The following is a 15,310-nucleotide window of genomic DNA, read 5'->3' on the forward strand; positions in this document are numbered from 1 at the left end:
CTACAACAGGGAAAGTAGCAGATTCTTGCTGTTATCAGAGTATACAAATGTATGAGTGGCAGCAACTTACTAATACAACTGATTCAATCCCAGACACAGCATGGAAATGATCACAAACAAATGGATCAAAACTGCAGCTTGGCCCTATGCATGTTTACTCTGAAGGAAGTCCCACCAACACTAGCGGGGAACAGGCTTAAGTAAGAGTTCAAAGGATTGCAACTTCACACACAGCTGGTGGGATCCAGTGAGCACCTTCATGTGCTTGCAAAGGATTGCACATGCACCACAGGGTTGTTGTTGTTTTTGTCATGTTTATGCAATTTTACCTCGATTATAACCCACCTTTCACTGAGACACAAGGTGGATTACATTTTTTTAAGTACAAAAAACCCAGTTCAATCGGACAGCAAGGACCTCCAATAATGGATGAGGGTTACAGAATCGGAAAACAGTTCAAACAACAATAATATAAAAGAAAAAGCTGTCAGTATACGATATTCCATAACGCAGAAAGTGGGTTACAAAGACAGAAGACAATGCAATAAAAGGAAGGTGATGCATAAAGTGAATATTGCAACCGACTACACTACAGGTCCGATCCCTTTATAGAAATGCCCCCTGAACATTTCGGTTTTGTACATTCTGTGAAATGACAGCAGGGTGAGACCCCACTTAAAAAGCAACACACCATACAGCGCTTTCCCACAGTTAGACACATACTTCAAGCTCAACTAGCCCACGTTTACAAAGCATATACCTTTTGGAATCATAGTCAATATATTTATAATGTGAATGTCAATTAAGTGCAGAAGCGTTTAGTATTTCTACTGTTTCCCACCAGGTCTCAAATGGCAGACCATCATAACAAGCCAAGAAATCATATAAGCCTGAGTTGACCTGTTGTTCTTTGCATTTGAGTAGAGACATCTGAGAACAGATGTTCTCATTTCCAGGGAACTTTGCAAAGGATTTGCAAATTTCCATTTCAAACCAAGAAAAAAAATGCATGTTTTAAAACCACACTTTCTCAAACAACACAGCCCCAAATAAAGACATTTTGTTTGTTAAATGGATGCTTTCCCGTATGGAAAACATGATGCTACTATGGCCTGTTTATAAACACTCTTGCTTGCCACTGTAAACAGTTCCATGTTTCTATCTGTGAATGGTTTCAGCTCCTTAGTGTGACAGCTATGAAAAGCAGCTGCAGCAAAGAGCAAAGGTTCTGTCTTACAGGAGCGCTGCACCTGAATCACCCACCTGCCAAAGACCCCTTCTTGCCAGCATTCACACGCATCATGATGTCATTCAGCGTCAAGTCCCCTGACATTAAATCCGGGTGGTTCTATATAAAGGAGACAGAGGCACACCATCAGAATATTTAGATTACTACAATGCACTCTACATGGGGCTGCCCTTGAGGGCTGTATGGAAGCTACAGTTGGTACGCTGTGGCCAGAATGTTGACAGGAGTAGGGAACATATCACTCCAGTCTTTTGCCACCTATACCGGCTCTCAATTTGCTTCCAGACCCAATCAAGGTGCTGGTATTGACCTTGATATACCTTGGGCTTTGAAGCCCTTTATATCCTCACATGAAGCTAGCTGTCCACTCTGGACATCTTCGAAGGCCCTGCTTCGGGTGCCCCACCATCTCAGACTAGATGGGCGACAACTCGAGATAAGGCCTTCTCAATTGTGGCACCAAAACTTTGGTAACCTCCCCACTTCCCCGGAAATTCATTTGTCTACCTCTATCGTTGTCTTCTACCAGCAGGTATAATCCTCTGGAGTCTAGAATCAGAGCTAGGTAGTTCCCTTCACTTCCATATTCTACCTAAAAATCTGGAGTGTGAAACAGGCTTACAGCTGCTGCCAAGGTCGTGCAGGTAACAGTACTGTGTTCTCTTGGGCCCACTGGGCTCTCAAGGATGAAAGCCTGCTCCTCTCCATTGATCTGGTGAGGTTGTTGGCCCTGTTTCACTTTGCTACTGTAGGGAGCCAATGAAAGCATGGAGGAAAAAGCAGACTCCTACTTAACTTACAGGTTGGCGCTTGCGCTTCTCATGGTGCTTCTTCAGCATCATCTTCAGATCGTTCTCACCAAATTCCAGTTTATCTGGGGGAAAGAAGGGGGGGAGGGCTTCAATCCTATTGAAAGTTCACTGCAAACACATCACAACACACAATGAACTAGGATACCTCCACCTACAACAAACTTAAGGTTTCATAGTTAATGTGAAGCCCTGCCTGACCTGGCTGGCCCAGACTAGCCCGATCTCGTCAGATCTCAGAAGCTCAGCAAGGTTGGTCCTGGTTAGTACTTGGACCACCAAGACCACCAAGGAAGTCCAGGGTCTCAACACAGGGGCAGGTAATGGCAAACCACCTCTGTTCATCTCTTGCTTTGAAAACCCTAGGGGATGGCCATGAGCCGGTTGCTATTACCGCCCTGACCTGGATAGCCACAGGCTAGCCTGATCTCATCCCATCTCATGAGCTAAGCAGGATCAGCCCTGGTTAGGACATGAATGGGAGACCACCAAGCAAGTCCAGGGTTGCTATGCAGAGGCAGGCAATAGCAAACCACTTCCGAACGTCTCTTGCCTCGAAAGCCCTACTGCGTCACCATGAGTCAGCTGTGACTTGATGGCACTTTCCACCACCATGACATCCAGCCAGTGACCAAGCCTACCCTGTGGGTAATTTTGCATAGTGTGCCAACGTCTTTCTAGTACATTTTGTCCTGCTTTTTCTCCAAGGAGCTCAGGCAGCATAAGCCATTCCCCCTTTTACGATCCCAGAAACTCTAAGAGGCAGGCTGGCCAACAGGGTATGCCCGCCTCAAGGTCCTATAGCAAGCTTCATAGCACAGGGGGTACTTGAACCCAGGCGTCCCAGACCCTAATCCGAAACTCTAACCTCTAGATCATGCTGGCTCTTGACTACACTGGTTCTGACAATAAGTGTTACTTACTAGTGAAAGCTAAACGTAGTCCCCTGTGCAAGCACCAGGTCATTACTGACCCATGGGGTGACGTCACATAATGTTTACTAGGCAAACTATATTTTTATGGGGTGGTTTGCCATTGCCTTCCCCGTCTACACTTTACCTCCAGCAAGTTGGATACTTATTTTACCAACCACAGAAGGATGGAAGGCTGAGTTAACCTTGAGCTGGCTACCTAAAACAGACTTCCGTTGGGACTGAACTCAGGTTGTGAGCAGAGCTTTGACTGCAGTAATGCAGCTTACTACTCTGTGCCATTGGGCTCTTAACCTTTACCTTTACTTACTGGCAATGGTATAAATGTTTGCAACAGAATGAATCTTGACTTTTATAGTATAACAGGTCAGTGTGTATTCTGTATTATCCTCTGGACAGCTTCAAAGAAAAAAAGATAGAGACCGCAGGTTGAAGGAAATTATATTCATCAAGATCGGAGCGGGGCAAATTTTCTTTTAGCAGCTTTAAAGATACTGGAAGGAATAGCTCCAGAAATCCTACATCAAAAAAAGCTCAGAGCTAAAAAAAATACCTCACGCTGTTGACTGTGCAAAGTTTTCATTGTGGACCAGAAATCGGTACTTCTTTCCAGCCATTCTGAATCTTACCTGCTGTTTTCATGTCTTGGGTTGATAAAGTGGGGATCACTCTGAGAGAAACAGCGGGACTTGGACAATGTGCTGGAGAAGTTGGAATCCAGGAGCTTAGATCTGAAATGCGGAACGGCAACTGTAAAGTCATAGGGGTTCCATAATAGCAGAGAAGAATCAACAAACCAGAACACAAGATTTTCCTAGACAGCACGCACTCCTATACATTTAAAGCACTTGGGAACTTTTACATTTTCAACTAATTGATCTGGGTAAATGTGGGGGTGGAGGAGGAGAACAGTTGGTTTTTATATGCCGACTTTCTCTACCACTTAAGGAAGAATTAAACCGGCTTACAATCTCCTTCCCTTCCTCTCCCCACGAGAGTTCAGAGAGAACTGTGACTAGCCCAAGGTCACCCAGCAGACTTCATGTGTAGGAGTGGGGAAATCAACCCGGTTCTCCAGATTAGAGTCCACCGCTCTTAACCATTACACCATGCTGGCTCTCGGGCATAAAAATACAGGCAGAACTCAAGGACTGGTAGTCCTGACTATTTTCTAACTACGTTTCTGACTCATTCAGCAAGAGGCCCAGGCTCAGATCTCAAAAGCTAAGTAGGGTCGGCCCTGGTTAGTATTTGGGTGGGCGACCTCTAAGGAATACCAGGGTCGTGGTGTGGAGACAGGCGATGGCAACCCACCTCTGAACGTCTCTTGGCTCGAAAACCCTACGGGGTTGCCGTAAGTCAGCTGTGACTTGACAGCACACACACAACAAAACTTTTAGATGGCTTGTGGATGCCACCAATTTCCACTTTGAGGTTCCCAGCCGGAGGACAATTTTAGCCAACACTGCATTCACAATGACTTTCCAATACAGTCTACACCTGGCTGTTTTCGTTTACCTTCTTCATCAGAGGACAAAGCTGTGTCTCCACATTCCTCTTTCACCTCCCGGAGGATTTTCAAGTATCGCTGATGAGTCCGCCTGTCCCGGGCCTCTGCAGCACAGGCAGCGGCCGAGTGTCTTCTCTTCAGGATTAGGTCGGGACCACCCTTCCTAGCCAGTTCTAACAGGTGCTGCAATAGACACAAACGTGTAGCAACACGCCAAATTTCATGACTTTGCAAAAGAAAGCCACCATATTTATAATTACCAAGGATGAGAATCAAGGTTTTAGGACATAACATGACCCATGTATTAAACTTGACAAATGCTTCAACATTCCCTGTGTGTTTTTTAATTTTGCGCATTGCTCCCATATCCCCCCCACCCCCGGTCCAATAATACTAGAACTTGGGGGCACCCAATGAAGTTGATGGGCAATACGTTCAGTACATAAAAAACAAAATACTTCCTTACTTAGCAAATAATTAAAATGTGGAATTCGCTGCCAGCCGAAGCTGTGACAGCCACAAGCATATGCAGATTTAAGAGGGGATTAGACAGATTCATGGAGGTTAGGTCTATCTGCAGCTAATAGCCTTGGTGAGTCAAGGGAACTAACATGTACAGAAGTAGAAAACCTCTGAATATACTAGTACTAGGAGGCAGCATCGGGAAGGCCTTGGCCTCTAAACCCTGCTTGTTGCCCCCCTGGGCAACTGGTTTGGCTGCTGTGTGGAACAGGACACTGGACTAGAACCATTGGCCTGATCCAGCAGGGTTCTTCTTATGCCCACCTTTGAACAGGAAAAGTCAAGCCAAAGTCTGCCTTTGACAGTCCCCTCCAATTCTAAAGCATCTTGCTTTGTTGCACTAGGTCAGGGCAAGAGGTCGTTTGCGGAATGCGCAGCCGGCATCCAGAAGTCCCAAGTTCAGCCTGGCACCTCCAGTTCAGACCCCCCGGAGAGCTGCTGCCAGAGTAGACCACACTGGCCAAGATGGATCAGTGATGTGGCTCTCGATAAGGCAGCTTTATTTCCGTCAACTACACTGGCTCCAGCTGGAGTATCGGTTCAGATTCAAGGTGCTGGTTTTGACCTTTAAAGCCTTACATGGTCTGGGGCCTTTGTACCTTTGGGACCACCTCTCCTGGCACACCCCTCCAAAGAGCACTGTGCTCTATGGATAGCAACCTTTTGGTGGTCCCCTGCCCAAGGAGTGTGCACCTGTCCACAATAAGGGCCAGGGCTTTCTGAAACCCGGCCCCAGCCTGGTGGAATTCCCTTCCTAGAAACATCAGGGCCCAGCGGGACCTTAAAGAGTTCCACAGGGCCTGCAAGACGGAGTTGTTCCACCGGGCCTACAACTGAGGGCAGCCGCAGTTTGTCATCTGGGCTGGCCTCCCTACCAATCCCCTTACTTTTTGGAAAAGGATTATGTGGGGGAACGCCGTCTGCTCCATCAGTCTTCAGTATCTGATATTCTCTGAATGAGCACCATTTTGTTGTATGTTGTATTTGATATATTTATTAACTTATTGGTATTTTTAGGATTGTAATGTAATGTATTTTGATAGGAAGAAAGTAGATTCCGTTGAAATGCGGTGTTGGAGGAGAGTGTTACGGATCCCATGGACTGCCAAAAAACAAATCAGTGGGTTATAGATCAAATCAAGCCTGAACTGACCCTACAAGCTAAAATGACTAATCTGAGGCTGTTGTAATTTGGCCACATTATGAGAAGACAAGAGTCACTGGAAAAAACAATCATGCTAGGAAAAGTTGAAGGCAGCAGGAAAAGAGGAAGACACAACAAGAGATGGATCGACTCTATAAAGGAAGCCACAGCCCTCAATTTGCAAGACCTGAGCAAGGCTGTTAAGGATAGGATGTTTTGGAGGACACTGATTCATAAGGTCGCCAACAGTCAGAAGCGACTTGACACTTAACCCACACACAATGTATTTTTATGTTTTTTTTTTTTTTTATATATATATATATATATATATATATATAAAAAAAATTCTATTGTTACCTGCCCTGAGCCTGGCCTTGGCTGGGGTGTGAGGGCGGGATAGAACAAATAAAATAAATAAATGGTTAAGGTCAGAAACAAGTCCCACTGATGGCCGATGAAGTGGTCAAAACTAATTTCCAAGTTCTTTGTATCGCCTCTTTTCCAGCAGTGGAGTTACCGTACACTTGAGATTTTTCCAGTGTTGGTAATATATACGGCATTTACGCAACAGCAGTCTCTTTAAATACTTACATTTCGGGAGGCAAGGATTTGCTTCAACAAGCGGTAGAAGTACTGTTGCTGGGAAGTCAGGTAGCGCTTGTACTGGGACTTGAAGCAAAGCTGTCGATATTTCACCACTTCCGGATTGAAGTGCCCGTCTGCAACGAGAAGAACAACCCATCTCTCTCCACTCTTTTTGGGCCTTGCTGCATGACCCTGAACTGCGAGTGAGAATATTCCCCTCAATGGATAGAGAAGCCAATTAAAAAAAAAAAAACTAATGCCAATCTGTTCTCAAGAGAAGGGAAGCGTTAGAAACATTTTTCTTCAACTGTGCAAGTAACTTCATGCTATGACAGATGACAACAGTGTCAGATTACTGAGAATAACAAACACTCGGCACTAGGCTGCCAATGGAATCATGAGCACAGGAGACAGAACATTGCACCGCAAAGATAATGGGCACATTTTAAAGAACCTGATTTATGAATGGATATATGCAATATTATTTATCTACAAAATCTATATTCTTACAACTGCCTTCCCTTCCCCTCCCCACAACAGACACCCTGTGAGGTAGGTGGGGCTGAGAGAGCTCTAAGAGAACTGTGACTAGCCCAAGGTCACCCAGCTGGCTTCATGTGTAGGAGTTGGGAAACCAGCCCGGTTCACCAGATTAGCGCCGCAGCTCATGTGGAGGAGTGGGGAATCAAACCTGGTTCACCAGATTAGAGTCTACTGCTCCTAACCACTACACCACACTGGGACTGTGATCTATACTACTGTGTTCAGCTTGCTGAAACTAGGATCCTACTATATAATTTTCGCATCCTTTAATATACCCTGTTAATACTTATGCTTTGCTTCAGTTCTGTTTCTAGACTTCTGGTTGGTTCCACAACCTTAATTCCTATTGCCCTGTTTAGTGAATGTCCTTTCCTGTCGATTGTTTTGTATTAACTCATTCTGCGTAATCTGCCTTCAGTCCAAGTAAGAAAGGCGGACTGTAAACAACGTAAATAAATTAAAAAATAAAGTAGTATTTTAAACCAGATTTAAGAAATGTCTCTCACTAGGCTGACCATATTTCCTTGAGACGAAAACGAGACACTGGGATGGCAAAAATGGGACAGGGGTTATGTAATATTAGTGTTACCCAATCAGAGCGCTTTTTCTATGAGAATTTACCCAGCGGTGCCTGCATGCAGCATAAGAAATGTCAGAACTGAAGGAAACAAACGTTGGAAGTGTAATGAGGTGCAAAACGGGACTAAATTGACATTTTAATTACAAAGACGGGATGGCCGGGAAATATGATAAAAATGGGACTGTCCCGTTCAAAATGGTACGTACAGTCAGCCTATCTCTCACCCCTCCATCAACAGATTCCCAGGGCTGCTTACAAGTTTAAAACAAATAATAAAGACTTATAAAACTGTTCCAGAATGAATCAAAAGCATGTGCCAGCAGCATTATAATTCCCACTACAAAGGCAGCTGCCACTGACCTCGAAAGAGCTTCTGGGCAATATGCAGGGGATTTCCAAAGCGGAAGTTCTCTCCACTGAACAGAGACAGAATAAGGTTGTTCTGGTACTCGGCGTTGTTTTCAGGGAAGTGGGGCAGAAATTTTTTCAAGTGTTCTCGCTGTGAATCCACCAGCACTTCCTGCCACGTTGAAAAACTGACAACTTCAAAAAAGATCTCAGGCTACAAGAGAGAAAGAGGAATTAAATAATAAAGAGGAATCCCTGAAAATGTAATGAATATATTCTACTGGTGACAAATGCGATATTAGGATAGTATATTAAAAGCCCCAGTATAGTGGAAAAAATAGATATGAAAAAATTCACATGCTAGAGGCACATAAACTGACTTGAATAGTGGCTTAGTGTTGGTACAGGCACGTTAGCGGATTTCAAATGCGTTAAGTGGTTGCGACAGCTGTATAAATTACAATGTGTTCAGTTAACTACCACTGAAATTATCTGGGAAACTTCCAAACAGGCTTTAGAAACAAATTTATTGCTATATGATGCAAAATCTATTATACTTAGTTCTCTTTGATTATGAACTGTTGCTCTGAAAAAATGGGAGGTTTCACACTAAGCAGCAAGTTCAGAGGCAGCGGAACCGAGTATCAAATGCAATGCACAAGTAACAAAGGATGGTTATCTCCATTCAGCTCGGCCTGTGAGTATCACAAGTCAGTTGCGTTTCTCCAGAGATGACCAAGTGGTCCCAAGTGGTCACTGTTTGCAACAGAGAGCTGGAGTAAATGGACACCTGGTCTGATCCAACATTAGCCATTCTTATTATGACAATCACTTCACAAAACTAGAAGACGATTTGACTACATTTTAGAATGTTGTGAGTTCAGTACAAGAGGGGAAAGATGCCCCAAGTCAACTGATAAAATACTTTTGCCAAGTGGTGATGTGATTCGTTTCAACTCACATCTCCTACTGTTTCTGTTCTCTTCACTTTTTTTCTACTTACATCTTCCAGGAGGTCTTCCGGCAGGCTGACTCTTATGGATCCCAGCATACAATCCTCCATGATTTGGGTGCCATTGCCTTCTACAGATGGCCCCAACTCTAATGGGTCAGTGAGCATGTGATCCAGAGAATCCATTTTTCACCGAGTCATGAAACCCTTGAACAAATTTACTGTAACAAAATAAGGCAGCTTCACAATTCCATCTGAAGTAGATTCATTGCTTGCGAAGACATACTTATTGATGTTTATTTCAGTCTCACATAATTTGAAGAGTCCTTGAATTTCAGGTTGACATAGTCTTTGGGTGGGTTGGGGGAGGTTACTGTGTTGGGGAAACATAGCCTAGTTTAACATTTTGCATTTTAAAATATTATCTCTCTCTCTCACCCCCACTGGATTAGAAACATAGAGAGCAGACACAAAATATCATCTGGAACTACTTAGTCAACAGGAGGTAATGCTTAACCATCACAGCTAGCTCAAAACACTAGCTACTAATATTTACCTTTGATTGGAAGAAAGCAGAGCTTATCCACCTAGGGCTTGAACATCACTTAAACAGGGTGGAAGCGTGCATAGAGCCGCCATCTGGAATTCGTCTTTTTCTGGGGAAAGGTTTGAAATGTGTTCATTACAAATAACCTTTAAAGCAGTATATAGTGTATTATTGTTGAATTATATAGTGTATTAAAGCAGTATATAGTGTACTGCTGTTGAAGCTAACACACATCATTTCTCCAGGCAAGTACAACTCACTCTTTTCAGATAAAAGGTATCTTTTTGTCCCTCTCTATATGATGAAAAATAAAATAAAAATAAAAGCAGAACGTTATTCATCTAGCTAGCTGGATATATAATCGCGATGCACCAGACTCCAATGAAAAATTAATAGCACTGTCTTATCTAATCAAAGGGATGACATCCTCTAGAGCAGGAGAAGGCAAACGGGGCAACAGCAGCTCACAGACCTTTCTGCTTGGCACTCAGGGCCAGATCTCTACGCAAGCAACCGAGGCAGTGGTAGTACTGCTGGGGACAGCGTCGTAGGAGAAGGCAACAGGCATGGCTTATGTCCACCACTACCTTCCACATCTGCAGTCACTAGTTGAAATCCAAGGCAAATCCCCAACTTACTAGCACCACCAGGTAGGGCTGCCAGGCCCACCCTGGCCAACGATGGGGGAGGTAAGAGTAGGGTTGCCAGATCCAGGTTGGGAAACTCTTGGAGATTTGGGGATGGAGACTGGGGAGGACAGGGCCCTCAATGGGGTATAATGCCATACAGTCCACCCTCCAAAGCAGCCATTTTCACCAGGGGAACTGACTTCTGTAATCTGGAGATGAGCTGTAATTCCAGGGGATCCCCATGTCTTATCTGGAGACTGGCATCCCTACCACCAGGGCTTGGCTCACTCCAGGCACATCTGGGTGAGTATGACACACACACCCCCACACACACACACTTTATTTGCTGACACACCAACATCTTCACAGGTAGATGTATTTTTTCAGCACATGGGCAAAAAAGGTTGCATACCCTGCAGCAGAGCTTCAGAGGTAAATCTGATTGCATTCAAAGCATATTGTTTTCTTAGCTAGTTTTTGTTTTCTTAGCTAGTACCAGGTCAGTTATTCCAGGTCAAGCTGAGATACCAAGAAAACATTTAACTCCATGCTGCAGTTTGTATGGATATGCTTCTTTCCATTTTCATTACATTGGTTTATTTAACATTATGAATCAACATACAGAGACTGCTAGGAGTGAAATAAATAGGCTTATTCAAGGTGCGCACTAATTTAGCTTAAGTGTTGTACTGCTAGTTCATGGAAAAGTAAATATACACCATCATGATTTACCCTGGATTCCAAAATAGCTATTTGGCGCTCCCAGTTCGTAACAGGGAATGTTTCCAGGCTACATTTACGGCTAACAGAAAAGACGGGCTAATTTCCACTATTCCTCCCTTTCTGCTGCAGATTCCAATTTGCCTCTCATACTATTCCTGATTGTCCCCTTTCCTCCAGGAGCAGCATTTTATGGAATAAGAAGAGTTGGTTTTTGTATGCCAACTTTCTCTACCACTTAAGGAAGAATCAAACCGGCTTATGATCACCTTCCCTTCCCAAAACATACACCCTGTGAGGTGGGTGGGGCTGAGAGAGTGTGACTAGCCCAAGGTCACCCAGTTGGCTTCATGTGGAGGAGTGGGGACACCAGATTAGCCTCTGCTGCTCATGTGCAGGAGTGGAGAATCAAACCCGGTTCTCCAGATCAGAGTCCATCGTTCCAAACCACCGCTCTTATCCTCTGCACCATGCTGGAGACCAGTGGGCTGGGGGTGGCGGGGAGAGGCAGGAACATTCTTTGGTTCTTGTAGGTTATCCGGGCTGTGTAACCGTGGTCTTGGAATTTTCTTTCCTGACGTTTCGCCAGCAACTGTGGCAGGCATCTTCAGAGTAGTAACACTGAAGGACAGCAGGAACATTCTGTTCCACTAACAGAGTATCTGGCATAAGCAGAACTTAAGTCTGCATCCAACTCACTGTTTAGACTGAGCGTTCCAGAGGTTAGCTGTGTCGCAGCAAAATAAAACATCAGTCCAATGGCACTTTAGAGACTAACAAAATTTATTCCAGTTCAAGCTTTTTGTGAGTTAGAGCTTATTTTATGAGACGTATGGAGAGGACACCCTCAGCAGTTATTTATACTTAGACTGAGTGTCTCCATCTGCCCACAAATTTGGGATGTATGGAAGAGCACTATCCTTTCATCATTTTAAAATATTCTGACGGCAATGTAAAAAACGGATAACTGATCTCCAGGAAGTGTTTCTCCACTGCATGCCACTAAGAAAGTTTCCATTCATTATCACCTTTAGGATAGGTACCTACAACACCACCATGCACAGTCATCATTTCAACTGCAATGTTAATCTGTCTATAACCAAAGATCCTAAAAATATATGAATATTTAAATAGCATCTGCAATATTATGTTACTATCCCACTCAAACTCTTCATATAGAGGGAGATGGCGATATATTCTACTTCCTATTGTCAAGAAAATAACATCTTCCAGATTAGCAGCAGTTGGGCATATTTTCTACCGAGTTTCAAATTCACAAAAATTTACAGAATTCACACGCATTATTTTTCAGAAGCTCACTCTGGTACTATCTGAGTTAGTTCATACTTTTAAATAAACCAAAACATCCCTACATGGACTAATCAAAATTGGCCAGACATCCTGGAGGACTTTTTGCCATCTTCTGGGCATGGAGTAGGGGTCACTGGGTGTGTGTGTGGGGGGGAGTTGTGAATTTCCTGCATTGTGCAGGGGGTTGGACTAGATGACCCAGGTGGTCCATTCCAACTCTATGATTCTAAAACCCACATGTAGCATTCTCAAGTCCAGATGACTGAAGCACCAGCCCGGCGCACCCAGGACATCAAACAAAAGTTAGGGAGACCTTGGTTCAAATCCACTAGCAGCATTCAGCAACTCTGGGTCAGTCACCACCTACCTTGCAGGATTGTTGTGAGGTTATCCCAATTAACCTGCTGCAGCCAGAACAACACTAGCCTCACACCACCGGACAGACTAAGAAGTTCCACCACAATCTTTAAGGGGTTGCGAGGCTCTTATTCTGCATCTGTAGACATTTGGTAAATTTACACCATAACCCAGTGTACCATCAGCCTAAACCCACTGAAATCCATGGGCTCAGAATTGAGTAACCCTGCCGGGAATTGCTGCAATGATCAGATCCTGAGTTCTCTCGGGTCCTGGCAACGCTGTCAACAAAAGATGAAATGTGACATACAGAGAAAAGGGATGCAGAGATATCTTTAGCAAAACCCCCCCCCAAAAAAAGGGGGGGAGAGGTTTTAAGCTTATTTTTATATATTTTTTTATTTTTATAATATAAAACAAAACAAATACAATAACAAAAAATTAAAAGAAAATTTAAAAAATACGAGTATCAATTATAATTATACAAAGTTATAAAGTTCAACAAAGCTAAAATACTCTTTTGACCCTCCACCCACCTTAAAAAGTGACCCTTCATCTGACTTCCGCAGAAGTGTCTAAACAGTTTTAAAAGTTGTTAATAATAATAATAATATAAAAGTAAATAAATTTGTTTCTATAACTCACTAACTAAGGTTTTAAGCTTAATGAAGTGTTCTCCCCTTCCAGCTATTATTTCATTTGTAATTCTCACCCTTTCTTCCAAAGAACTCAGGCATTGTGCCTAATCCTTCCCTCGTCCACTGGCTTCACAACAACCCTGCAAGGTAGTGTAGGCGTTGAGACACACAGGACACATAGGGAGCTACGTGGCTGACGGGGGTGGGATTTGAACCCAGGACTCAAGAACACCAGTGTAAGAAATCCCTTCCAACCTTCTCCTCGGCTCCCCTCCCCCTCTCACAGAACCCCCTCCCCAGTTAGCATGCTTCCCCCCCCCCCCATTACCTCCGAGGGCAAACAGGTGACCGGTCCGCTCACTTTAACGACCACCCCTCCCCCCCTCACCTTCACACGCCTCAGACATTCCGCTTCCGGGTCGAAGGGCACGGGGACGAAGAGCGCGTGCGCAAAAGCAAGGCTTGTCCACCCTCACCCTCCGGAGCGGCCACGCTGCGCTCAACGCGAGGGAGAGGAGCGAACCCTTGCGCATGCGCGGATGGCAAATGCCGCGCATGCGCAACGTCGGCTAGCCAGCTAGCCTTTCTGCCTGGCCCCCAGTGCCCGGTGGGAATTTCTGCATTGCGTTGGCTTGTTTGGCGTGTTGCACCCTGTTGCTTTGCAGAACCAATATATATATGTATATATATTTTTAATAAGCAAACGTGCGTGACAAAACAGCAGGCCTCCTTGTTAGCAAAAATATATACAATTTATTTTTAGGTGGAAGAGAGTGAGAGTGAAGTCATTTTAAGTTTAAATTACTATTATTATTTGTTTTTTATTACTTTATCAATTTTTAGTAATATATGTTGATTTATATGCTGTTATATTAAATGAAGAAAATAATAAAAAATTATATATATATATATATATATATATATATATATATATATATATATATATATATATATATATATATATATATATATATAAAAACAATAGGCCTCCTTAAAGACGAACAATGTTTATGTTTAGTTTTTGTCATGGAGGTGGCAGTGGGTTTGCTTCCCTATCTGGAATTTTACTCAAGAGGCTCGTGCAGGAGAGTAAAGGGAGAGAGATCCTTGAGGTTTCAGGAAATCACACTCTGGGTTTGGAATGCGTGCAAAGTTAGCTCAGCAGGGGAAATGGTTCTCCCTTCCGCAGCCTATCTGGTCTGGTTTTCTGATTGCAGGGAATCTTTAACATAGGGAAACATTCTCAAGTATCCAGTAGCACCTTAAAGACTAACAAAAATATTTTCTGATAGGGTATGAGCTTTCGTGAGCCGCAGCTCACTTCTTCAGATACAGCTAGAATGTGAATCCATCTGAATGTGAATTTCAAAGGGAGATTGGAAAGAGAAACTGCTGAATTACAGTTGATATTCAAACTAAAGTCAATGCATTGACCTGGGCTGAATAAAGACCTTGCATTCATGGCTCATTACCAAAGCTGATTTCTCCACACCCATCTCTCCCCTGGACATCACAGACTCTTCTGCATACCACACCTAATCCCATCACGCCTGCTATTCACATTTACATACTGTTAACATTTACATACTAATGCTTGTCTGAATTCACTCTCCTCTACTTAAAGCAGATGGATTTACATTCTAGCTGTATCTGAAGAAGTGAGCTGTGGCTCACGAAAGCTCATACCCTACCAGAAAATATTTTTGTTAGTCTTTAAGGTGCTACTGGACTCTTGCCCTTTTCTACTACTGCAGACAGACTAACACTGCTACCCACTGTGAATTATTCTCAAGTATGTCTGCCATCCGCAGGCTGAAGTGGGGCAAGCTACGTCCGCACCTCTGGTCTCTGCTACCTCAATTCTTTTGTACGTGTGAATCCAGAATTAGCGTCCATAGGCTTGTCGTTAGATCCTGTTGTGCATATCTACTATG

The 15,310-nt window shown here is 43.7% G+C and overlaps 1 protein-coding gene across 1 annotated transcript in view; it reads right to left on the bottom strand.

Annotated features, from left to right (window-relative positions):
* Positions 1-9,375, bottom strand: part of NFRKB (nuclear factor related to kappaB binding protein) — a 33,352-nt gene extending 23,977 nt beyond the window's left edge. The window contains exons 1-7 of the mRNA XM_056860285.1: positions 9,226-9,375; positions 8,235-8,436; positions 6,758-6,885; positions 4,509-4,683; positions 3,620-3,721; positions 2,050-2,123; positions 1,264-1,348 (exon numbers count right to left, since the gene is read on the bottom strand). Coding sequence (XP_056716263.1) covers positions 1,264-1,348; positions 2,050-2,123; positions 3,620-3,721; positions 4,509-4,683; positions 6,758-6,885; positions 8,235-8,436; positions 9,226-9,360 — 901 coding nt within the window. The 5' untranslated portion in view covers positions 9,361-9,375. The remainder of the gene's footprint in view (positions 1-1,263; positions 1,349-2,049; positions 2,124-3,619; positions 3,722-4,508; positions 4,684-6,757; positions 6,886-8,234; positions 8,437-9,225) is intronic.
* Between the last annotated feature and the right edge of the window lie 5,935 nt (positions 9,376-15,310).

The sequence above is a fragment of the Euleptes europaea genome, chromosome 14, assembly GCF_029931775.1.
Source record: "Euleptes europaea isolate rEulEur1 chromosome 14, rEulEur1.hap1, whole genome shotgun sequence".
NCBI lineage: Eukaryota > Metazoa > Chordata > Lepidosauria > Squamata > Sphaerodactylidae > Euleptes > Euleptes europaea.